At 30.9% G+C, this 12,688-nt stretch overlaps 1 protein-coding gene across 1 annotated transcript in view; it reads left to right on the forward strand.

Moving 5' to 3' along the window:
• The window catches only part of emp (epithelial membrane protein), a 469,800-nt gene that overhangs the window by 330,921 nt on the left and 126,191 nt on the right, over window positions 1-12,688 (forward strand). The window contains exon 5 of the mRNA XM_089593788.1: window positions 11,243-11,451. Within this exon, the coding sequence (XP_089449914.1) occupies window positions 11,243-11,451 (209 nt within the window). The remainder of the gene's footprint in view (window positions 1-11,242; window positions 11,452-12,688) is intronic.

A 12,688-nucleotide genomic window follows, 5' to 3' on the forward strand; every position in this document is an offset into this window, starting at 1 on the left:
GAGCTACCAGCCAGATCGCTTGATAACAGGGAAGCTTCTGGACAGATGATTTACTGGCAGAAGTCATCAAGACAGTGATGGCAAAACACCCACAGCTGCTCTTAAACCTATGCAATGCATGTTTGTGGAAGAAGTTGTTCCCAACCCCCTGAAAAAACGCACGGCTGGTAGTGATCGATGAAGGCAAGATGGAGCCCAACTTTCCGTCATCTTTCAAGCCGTTATGCATGATGAATACGCCTGGAAAGTTATACAAAAAACTGCTTAAGGACCGTCTTCTACAGGCTACACGAAACGCGGGAGACTTATCCAACAGGCAGTACGGATTTAAAAAAGGAAGGTCTACTATAGAAGCAGTAGACGAAGTAGTAGAAGCAGTTCAGAACACTTGACACATATCCCATGGAGCAAGACCCCTCGTCCTTCTGGTGACCTTTGGATGTTAAGAACGCTTTTAACTGAGCAACATGAAAGGACATGCTTTACGCTCTAAAATACACATTGAGAACACTAGACTATCTCTTGAGAGTATTGAGAGATTATCTCAAGGACCGCTTCTTGACCTTTACGACAACAGAAGGCGAAACAAAGAAGAAAATAACTGCAGGGGCATTCCAGGGATCCATCCTTGGATCCGATCTCTGGAACGTGTCATACGACGGACTACTCTGCCAGGAAATGCCAGAGAGGACGTTTTTAGTAGAATACGCGGACGATGCTGCTGTAGTGATCGTCGAACGCACGATAGAACTTGTCCAGATACTACTTAACCAGGTCATGTGGAGAGTGGCTCCATGAATGGGAAACTACTGACTCGAAAATGCAGCAGGGAAGATTGAGATGGTACTATTGACGAGAAAAGAGATAGATACCATTATTCCTCTCAAGGTACAAAAAAAAGTAATGACGCAGGATGCCATAAAGTACCTAGGGGCGACGGTAGATAGAAAGCTCACGTTTTGGAGCCACCGTAGGCAAGCAGCAGACAAGGCGGTGGCAAGAGTAGCGGCATTAAGCCCAATCATCCTGAACGTTAGAGGTCCAAAGCCTGCAAAACGCAGGCTCCTTATGTCTACGGCCCAGTCTATTATTTTGTACGGGGCTCAGATATGAGAAGATGAGATGAACGTCAAAAATAAGAGAGTAAGAATCGGCCAACTTCAAAGAATAGAAGCCTTGAGGATAGCCTGCGCCTATCGCACAGTCTCAGAGTCTGCAATAATGGTGATAGCGGGCATAATCCTCATTGACTTCCTTGCGAGGGAAAGACGATAGATGCACCTTACGAAGCAGGACCTAGGAAGAATGGAGGTCAAGAAGAACGCTTGGAAAATGACCTGGGAACGCTGGCAACATAGATGGCAAAAGGAATCTGTAGGTAGATGGACGGCACCCCTTATAAAATATGTCAAAGAATGGACAGAGCGGAAACACGGGAAAGTAGATTTCTATTTTACCCAATTCCTCTCAAATCACGGGTATTTCTGCTCGTACCTTAACAAGATGCGAAAAATACAGACGGCTGCTTGCAAGTACTTCAGCTACGACAATGATAACGCAGAATATTCGTTCTTTGACTGCATCAAGTAGCAAGTCGAACGAAACGTGCTGCAGGAAAGTATCGGAACCTTCTATACCAACAAAGTCATTGATAAAATGCTACTCAACGAAAAAAGGTGGACTGCAGTAGCACAATACATTTATACAGTTCTCTGGGTCAAAAAAGAGAACGGTTTTCTGGACGACTAAGCGGAGGTGGTGCAAGTGTAGATCCGGTGCCATCGGGGGGCCAAGGGGTTGTGTTTTTTGCTGCAACGCCTGGGGAGTTCAGGGGAGGGTGGAGGAGGAAGGGCCTCGGGGGTGGGGCTGCTGGGGCATGGTAGTGGGGCAATTGGTGTGCGGAATGAAGACCTTCGTGGGGGCTTAAATGCGGGCAAGCAACTGAGAACCGCTTCTCTATATTACCGTCCTACCAATGACTGGCTGTACCTCGCAGGCCCGGATCTCTGCTCCTTGGGCTCTGCGGTGGATGCGCTCCTTGCGCTTTTGTTGGGTGTAGCCGGGTTTTTGGTCTGGCGCTGGGAAGTATCTGCCTATTATTTTGCTCCATCCCTCTACGTGAACAGAAAAAAGCATTTCAGATGCATGTCGAAGACTAGAAAATATCCTAGAGGACACAAAAGTTTCAAGACAAGTTTTTAACAAAACACTAAAGAAAGCCCGAAGCAGGGGCTAAGCTTCTGTGGCCCCAGCTTGAAGTGTACACGCGAGAACAGATTCCAAGCCGAGTGTCCCAGAAAAAAGGTCTTGCCAGCTGAGTATGGTCACAAGGAGTCCCACGCAGGGGAGGGTTCGTATACCCTTCTATCGTGCATAAAGACATTCTAGACGACCTCGAAAAAAAAAAAAATAGTAATAATAATAATAATAATAATAACAATTATAACAACAAAAATAATAACTAAAGTAATAATAATAATAATAATAAAGATCATGATCATGGTGATCATCAAGATCATTTTAATAATAATGATGATGATGATGATGATGATGATGATGATGATATTCATACTGATGTTAATGATTATGCTAATAATAAAAGGGATGGTAAAATTAAATATCAATTACAATATAAATGATAATAATTATAATGATTACAGTGGTAAAAGATAATCAGAATAAAGACTACAACGTCAGCGACGCCGTCAACAAAAAAGATAACGATGACAACGATAATAATAATCATAGTAATAATGATCATAATAATAACAATTTTTATAGTAATAATAATAATAAGAATAATAATAATAATAATAATAATAATAATAATAATAATAACAAATTAAATAATAATCATAATGATAAAGGTAATGATAATGGTAATGATCAAGGTGATTATAATGTAATGATCATGGTGATGATGATGATAATGCTGATGATCATGACAATAATGATAATAATGATGATGAACATGATAATAACGATGATGGTGCTAATGATGTTGATAACGATAATAATGATAATAATGTTATTGATTACGCTTATTATAAAAGAAATGATTACATTTATTATTGATGCAAACAATAATAATGTTAATAATAATGTTTATAACAATGGTAAAGATAATAATTGTAAAGACGGCAACAACGTTGTCAACAAAAAAGATAATGATGACGACGATAATGATGATAACAATAAAAATTATGATTACGATAATGGTGATGACGATGGCAATGATGATGTCAAGTATATGAAATATCATGAAGATTATGACGATGATAATCATAATAATATTAACACTGGTAAAAATAATAGTAATAATAACAATTATAATAATAGTAATAATAATTGTAATAATAATAATAATGACAATGATCATCATGATAATAACGATGACGATGCTATTCCTAATGTCATAGATTATATTGATAATGACGATGGCGATAAAAAGGATCACAATAACAATGGTGATAATGCTAACAATAGTAATAATAATTATGAAGACAATGATAATAATGATGATAATGATAATAATAATAATAACAATAGCGAGAATCATAGAACTAATGGAAATCAATAATAATAAAGATCAAAATACTTGTAATTATTAATACGACAACTATGGCATTAACACCGACGTTTAAACAACAATAATATCGTTAATTGTGATAATATCACCAATGACAATGACGATAATAATGATGATGAGAATGACAATGATGATAATGATGATGATGACGATGATGATAATAATGATAATGATGATAATACTTATTATAATGATAGTAAAAAAATTATGAAAATAATTATATGAGCAGTAATAATTATAAAAATGATGCTGATAACAAACTACTGAATCATTATAATAATAATAAAAAAATAAATACATAATAACAATATTAATACTAAAAAGAGTAACAATAATAACAACAGTAATGGTAATGATAGAAATAAAAATAGTCATAGTAATAATAATAATGATAATGATAATTAATATTATAACCACGATCATGATCAAGATTGTAATAATTATAATTAAAATGATAATAATGGTATTGACAATAATAATGATAATAACATAAATGATGTGCCTAGACAATGATCATGATGCTTAAAATATATATTACAATAATAATGTTAAATAATAATAATGATCACGATAATGATGGTGACCATGGTGGTAATTATAATAATAATGATAATCATTGTAATGATAATTATCATCATGACAATAATAATGATAACGATGATAGTAATAATAATATTTATGATTATGATAATGATGTTCAAGATAATGACGATGATGATAATTATGATAATGAAGATGATGATATTAATGATGATGATGATGATGATATTAATGATGATGATGATGATGATGATGATGATGATGGTAATAATGATAATGACGATGATGATTATGATAATGATAAGAGGATTGATAAAAACAGTAGTAATGACAACGATAATGATAAAAATGATAATCATAATGATGATAATTATAATGAACATATTAATGGTGATAATCATGATGAACACGATAATAATGATAATGGTGATGGCGCTGATGATAATAAAATTGCGCATGATAATTATATCAATGACGATAACAAGTATGATAATGAATAACATTAATAAGGGATGTTAATTATGGGGACGATCAAAATATTATAATGCTCAAAATAAAAATAAAAACTATAACAATAGTTATAATAATGATGATAAAAATCATAATAAAAAAGATGATAATAATTACGATAGTAGTAATAATTACAAGAATGATGATCACAATGGTAATAGTAATAATGATATTAATAATATCTTTAGTGATAAGAATGAATATGATAATGACGATGATGATAATGCTCATGATCATAATAAAGATATTATGTTTGATGATAATTATAACGATGGTAGTGATGATGATAAAGACGATGATAATGATGATGGCGCTGATGATGTTAATAATGGAAATAATTATAATAATGTTATAGATTACGCTTGTCATAAGAGGAATAATAATTTTGAATATCAATAGTAATAATAATGTTAATAATAATAATTATATCAGTGGTAAAGTGAATAATTATAAGGACGGCAAAGAAGATGACAATGATGACGGTAATAATTATAATAAAAAAAATCATAATTACAATAATGGTAATGACGATGGCAATAATGTTGTCAAGTGTATTAAATATAGTAAAGATAATGACGATGACAATCATAATAGTAATAACGATGACGATGCCATTTCTAATGTCATAGATTATATTGATAATGACGATGACAATGAGAAGGGTGATAACAAAAATGGTGATAATGTCAACGATGGTAATAATAATTATGGAGATAGTGATGATGATAATAACGATAATGATAATGCTGCTAACAGTAATAAGAATCATAGGCATAATAGGGACCAATATTAATAAAGATCATGTTATTTGTAATTATTAAAACGCTATATGTGACATTAACAACAACGTTAAAATAACAATAATTACAATGATTGTGATAATAACGATAACGATGATAATGATCATAATGACAATGATGATGATGATGATAATGATCATAATGATGATGATAATGATGATGATGATGATGATAATGATGATGATGATGATGATGATGATGATGATAATGATGATGATGATGATGATGATGATGATGATGATGATGATGATGATGATGATGATGATGATGATGATGATGATGATGATGAAAATAACAATAATAATAATAAAAATATTAATAAGAGCAGTGATGATTGTGAAAATAATGCTGATAACAATAAAAATGATCATCATAACAATAATAATAATAATTATTATTATTATAATAATGATAATAATAATGGTGATAATTAAAGTAATAAAAATAATAATAATAGTCATAATTATGATAATAATAATAATAATTAAGATCATAACCATGAGCATAATCAATATTATAATAATAATAATTAATGTAATGATTATAGTAACAATATTGGTATTGACAATAATAATAATAATAATAATAATATTAACAATGTGCAAGATGATAATGATGATGCTAATAATAAAAATTTTAATAATGATATAAAATAATGATGATAATTATGATAATAATATTGATGATCGGGATAATGATAATGATGATGATATTGATGATGATAACGATGTCGATAATAAAAAAATAATAATAATAGTAATGTTAATGATAATGATGAAAATGATAATTATAATAATGATGATTATAATTACGATAATAATGATGAAAGTTATGATAAACACGATAATATTGATAATAATAATTAAGGTGATGATAATTTAATTGCTAATAATAATTATATTAATGACGATACTAACCTTAATAATAAATTACAATAATAAGGGATGTTAATGATGGTAACAATGATGATATTATAATGCTAAAAATAATAATAATAATTCTGACAGTAGTTATCATGATAATAATAAAAATGATAATAAAGAAGATAACAATATTTACAATCATAGTAATAATTATAAGAATGATGATCACAATGATGAGAATAATGATGATATTGATGATATCCATATTGATAACAATAGATATGATGATAACGATGATAATAATCGTTAAGTGATGATAATGCTAACGATAATAATGAAGATGATAAGTTCGATGTTAATCATAACGATGGTAATGATGATGATGATGATGATGATGACGATGATAATAATTATAATAACGTTAATGATTATGCTCATAATAAATGGGATAGTAAAATTAAATATGAATAACAATAGAAATAATAATAGTTATGATAATTACAATGGTTAAAGATAATTTTAATAAAGACTACAATGACAGCGATGCCGTCAACAAAAAAGATAACAATAACAACTCTAATGATATAATAATAATTAATAATTAATGATAATGATGATGATGATGATGATGATGATGATGATGATGATGATGATGATGATGATGATGATGATGATGATGATGATGGTGATGATGATGATGGTTATGGTGGTGGTGGTGGTGGTGGTGGTGGTGGTGATGATGATAATGATGATGATGATGATGATGATGATGATGATGATGATGATGATGATGATGATGATGCTGATGGTGGTGGTGGTGGTGGTGGTGGTGGTGGTGATGATGATATGATGATGATGATGATGGTGATGGTGGTGGTGGTGGTGCCGGTGGTGGTGGTGGTGGTGGTGGTGGTGGTCGCGGTGGTGGTGGTGGTGGTGGTGGTGATGATGATGATGATGAGGATGATGACGATGATGATGATGATTATGATTATGATAATGATAATGATAACGATGACAGAGAATAAGAAATGTTAGAGAAGTTAGGCGTTTTTGCTGTTCGATTCGAGTGATTCAAAGTAATGTTTTCGAAGAGATGTAGTTTTAGAATTTCCGTAAAAGGACTTATTGTTTGTTTGAGTTTGTTCTAATTCTTAGCTTTCTAAGCGTAACAGTTGTATTTTTATCTAGATTATTCGTGAATAACCTATTTTTTTAAATTGGACATTAATTATTATTATAAGAAAAATGATCAGGTCTTTTTCTATACTGCGTTGCATTAAAAAGTGGGTTTTACAGTGAACTTTTCTCTACTGTTCTTTATCTGTTTCCTTTTATTATTTACTGAATACTTTTAGTTTTTGGTTAGAAAGTTCTGATGAAAAATTTTTAACCTTTCTATGATAATAAGTACAGAAATAAAAAAAGGTTTTGCTTTTTATTTTAGAAGAATCATAGCAATGATACTTTAAAGTTTAAGACCACTTGAAAATAAAGTTAAATTTATTGGTACAGCTAAGTTTTGATTATAGTTGAATTTTTTTTTTTAAGAGTTTAATCTTAACTTGTATCAAAACTTTTTTGCAGAGTTTTGAAAATCACAGAACGATCCTGTGTATCATTGATAAGCTCTTTAAGATAACTGTTATTTCTATTTAAAAATAGTAATTGTATGTTATCTATTGATAAGATAAGTGTCAATTAATGAAAATTTATCGTAGAATATGATGGCAATACTCGGAAATTGCTGCAAGGTTAGGGCGATTGCTTAAAACTGTTTTTAGCTTTGTTATTGTAAATAACAATTCTGAACTGATGGTTACGCTTTAAAAAATTGTTTTAGAAGTGAGGTTTGTTTTTTTAAAAAAAAAACAGTACCTTATAGTTGTACAACTGCAGTTTTGGGGTTCTGGCAATATCTTTTTAAGCCCTTAATCACCAATAACGCAAAATTTCAATCATTTAGAGTTTTAAATATGGTAAAAAAAAAAAAAAATGTGGCTTTCTTTCCAGTTTTGAACTTAAGTTTCAGTTTAATTAAAAAAGTCAGTCAAAAAGTATTTGATTTTAAAAAAAACATTGCAAATGTCATTTTTTGTAACAGATGTCTCTCAATCATAAATTTACTTATGTATGATAATTATTAAATCCTTTTTATATTTATTTACAGGTTCTTGCAGCTATTCCTTTATCTATTACTGTTTGAGATACTGTCACTGTGTTACTCTTTTTGTGTATTTTTTCTTATATTTAACACGGATTTCTTAGACACTGTTGTCTTTTCTTTTAATTGCAATTATTTTTGATTTTGAGTTAATTGTATGCAAAATGACAACGACATCTTGTGAGTGGATTTACTGGTGGCAAGTCACAGATTAGGATGTAGAACGAATAACGAAAAATGTCAGATTTTTGAATGAAGTAATAGCAATAGTCAGTTTTGCTAATGTCACCAATATAATATGTGTTGAACGGTGCACTATAGCAGTATTATAGCAATGAGTTACGCAAATACTGCAAGTAAACTTTGGTAGTAAGGAAGCAAAGTGAGAAGTAGTCGTAAAGCTAGTTTCACGAAGACTAAAATTTCCGTGGATATGATGCTTCATAGGGGAAATAAGTGGAAATTAATATTTTTATTATTAGTACATAGGATACATGTGAATCGTAAAACGGCAATAACATTTACGTAAAGTTATTTATCCAACATACAATAGAAAGCAAATCACAAAATTTAAATAACAAGTAACAGTAAACCTCTGCAGAAAAACGTTTTCATTAAGAAAGAAAAAACTAAAGGTGCCTCAAACTAACTAAGAATGCTTTTTTTCCATTATAAGGTTCAGTACAAAAACTTAGCCTTGTAATAAAAGTATAACCAAGTATAATAAACACTGATAAGCAAGTCAAATTTTCGAAAGTTTCTAATATACAAATAAAAACCAACTGATGCAAGATTTCATATTTAAATAAAATAAGTTGAATCCTAAATAAAGTAATAATTTAAGTGTATATCTTCGTCAAAGAATTCTTATTATATTCCTAGAGAATAGTTTTTCTGTTGCAATATTTATAATATTTAATCTTATTTCAATAAATTAGACATTTGATATATGGGTCAAATCGCGTCAACCGTAATAATTCTGGGTCCAAAATTTGAAAGCACCTACAGAGACATATAAGTGCCTAAATTTTAACTTGAGTCATGAGCTTTTGAATGCTACCAGGCCCATTGAGAAGTTTAAAATGGCAGAATAAATATGGTGGCTCGAATTATAAAAAATGATGAATTTTTAATTATATACGACAATCAAAACTCCAATCAGAGTGTATAAACCTGATACTGCTTAGTATATAAGCTTTTCAACTCCCCAGATTATTAAGTGAACTCAACGACCACTGCGATACCTAACATCACCTCAAAAATCCCCAAAACCCTGTAACGCAAGATTTTTAAACCGAAAGCCTCACGAATCGAAGTCTGTAACATTGACAGTATTTCAAACACGTGTGTTCCAACTTTACAGACTACTCAACTAAACAAACTATCACTAGGACACTTAACATAATCTACAAGTTCCCCACAACCCCGTAACGCAAGACTTTTAGACCGGAAGCATTACGAATCAAAATCTGTAAGATCAACAGTTTTTTAAACATGTGTTTTCCAACTTTACGGACAACTCAACAAACTAAACTACCACTAGGAAACTTAACGTAATCTAGAGAATCCTCACAACCCTGTAACGCAGGACTTTTAAACCAAAAGCCTTACAAACCATAATCTTTGAAATTGACAGTATTTTGAATATGTGTTTTCCAACTTTACAGACTACTTAATGAACTGGACTACCACTACAATACTTAACAAAACCTCAAAAATCACTGCAACCCTGTAACACAAAACTTTTAAACCCGAAAGCCTTACGTACCGAAATCTTTAAAATCGACAGTATTTTAAACATGAGTTTTTCAACTTACAGATAACTTAATAAGCTAAAATACCTCTAGGATACTTAACATTACCTCAAAAATCTCCACAACCCCGTAACGCAAGTTTTTTTAACTGAAAGCCTTACCAATAGGAATCTTTGAAACCGGTCGTATTTGAAACATGTGTTTTTTTTACTTTACTGTTGGTTTAAAAGATTTTGATTTGTAAGGCTTTCGGTTTAAAAGTCTTGCGTCACTTGGTTATGGGGAATTTTTAGGTTGTATTGAGTATCTTAGTGGTAGTTTGATTAGTTGAGTAGTCTGTAAAGTGGGAAAAGACTTGTTTAAAATACTGTCAATTTCAAAGATCTCGATTCGTAAGGCTTTTGGTTTAAAAGTCTTGTGTTACGGGGTTGTGGGGAATTTGTAGGTTATGTTAAGTGTCCTAGTGGTAGTTTGGTTAGTTGAGTAGTCTGTAAAGTTGGAAAACACGTGTTTAAAATACTGTCAATTCTAAAGATTTCGATTCTTGAGGCTTCCGGCTTAAAACTCTTGCGTTACAGGGTTTTAGGGATTTTTGAGGTGATGTTAGGTTTCGTAGTGGCCGTTGTGTTCACTTAACAATCTGGAGAAGTAAAGTGCTTATGTACTACAGTATCAGATTCATATACTTTGACTGGAATTTTTATTGTCGTGTATGATTCATAATTCATCATTTTTTATAATTCGAGCCACGATATTTGATCCGCCATTTAAAATTTTTTAATGGGCCTTGTAGCATCCAAAAGCTTATGACTCAAGTTATAACTTAGGCACTTATACGTCTCTGTAGGTGCTTTCAGATTTTGGACTCAGAATTGATCCAGTTGACGCGATTTAACCCATATGCATTTACCGTTTACACCCGTTTCTTTTCTTAAGTTGATTTTAGATTCGTCAATTAAACATTTTTGGACTTGCGCATACATACACAGAGTTAATATCTTTGAAAATAATTTTTTTTTCAGCTGATCCTACATTAAGAGAGGCAGTTATAGGAATTTCACCACCAGAAGCTGAAAAACATCAGCTGTACATTGATGTGCAGCCTGTAATGGGTACGACATTAAGAGCAAAAGCAAGAATCCAAATCAACTTAGCAGTAAGTCAAGTTCGTGATATCAAACAAGTTGCATCATTTCCTGATATAGTGTTCCCTATTATCTGGTTTGAAGATGTAAGTTACTATTTTTATTATATAATTGCGCACAGTAAGATTTTATTATTGTTGTATAAAACATTTCATGCATCTAATTTGTTGTGAGCAAGCATTTTTGATTTTCATCATTCTACATTTTTAAGTCTTAATTTCTACCCAGATTGAGTTGTATATTTTATTGTGGCATTGGCTCATAAATTTGTTGCGATAACTTTACCAAGTTGTATTATATTTGAAACAAAATCAAACAAAACTTTTTTAACGGGTAAGAAACTAAATATGATGAGTCATCAAGCTGTTTGTTGTTGATTCCAAACACGATGATAAGGTTTTCTAATTTTTTTTTAACAAATAAAAAAAATTTTGTTATACAAAAAAGAACCACTTAAAATTTACTGACAGAAATAAATATGTTAACATAAATTTTATAATAGATATTTAATATCCTAAAATATGTATTTTCTCCACATAAGCATGTAAAGTAAGTGTGAGAGTACATGTCCTTACGGGTTCAAGAAAACAAATATACCAATAATAATAATTAGCTTAATTTTCGTAGTATAAAGAATAAGAGTTGGAGGATCCAGATTAAATAAAAAAGAATACTCGGTGTAATTTGACTGAACATTTACTAACAAGGCTTTATTCCTTACGCACTTTGCCCACCAACCCCCACATACTCTATCTTGAAATATGAGTTGTGTGAATTAATATAACTATTTTATCTTTATTCTTACATTATTAGTCATGTGATTTCATACATACTTTAAAAAGTATTGTATATTACACACAAATTCTTATGACGAAAAATAAAATATTTAAAACAGAAATTAAATTAAAAGTTTTGTTGAAATTTATGATATTTAAAATTGAATAAGAAATGTGTAGTGTCACGAATAAGAGAAACAGTTAATAAATAGTATTTTAGGAAAAAATTAGGTCAACAAATGGAACAAATGGAAATAAAAATGCTAAACACAAAAAACAAAAGTTCTTAAGAACAAACTATCTTTGTAAATGTTTTTGTACAGAAGTAAAATCATCATATATATACTTGTGGGGATTTTTCCCCCTGCACGCTTTACGCACCTACCACACAATTCTTGAATACCAATTAAATACTTTATTTTATTAGTTTACCTTTTTGAGTTAAATAAATGCGAAAGTAGTGCACTTTTATATATAAATGAAATTTCACAATTAGAAGACAAATTATGTGGTAGTATTAATTTACTAACCCCTATAGACTTTGATA

Source organism: Copidosoma floridanum, unplaced genomic scaffold (assembly GCF_036245765.1).
Source record: "Copidosoma floridanum isolate Cflo_tuat_1 unplaced genomic scaffold, Cflo_Japanese_pri ptg000020l, whole genome shotgun sequence".
NCBI lineage: Eukaryota > Metazoa > Arthropoda > Insecta > Hymenoptera > Encyrtidae > Copidosoma > Copidosoma floridanum.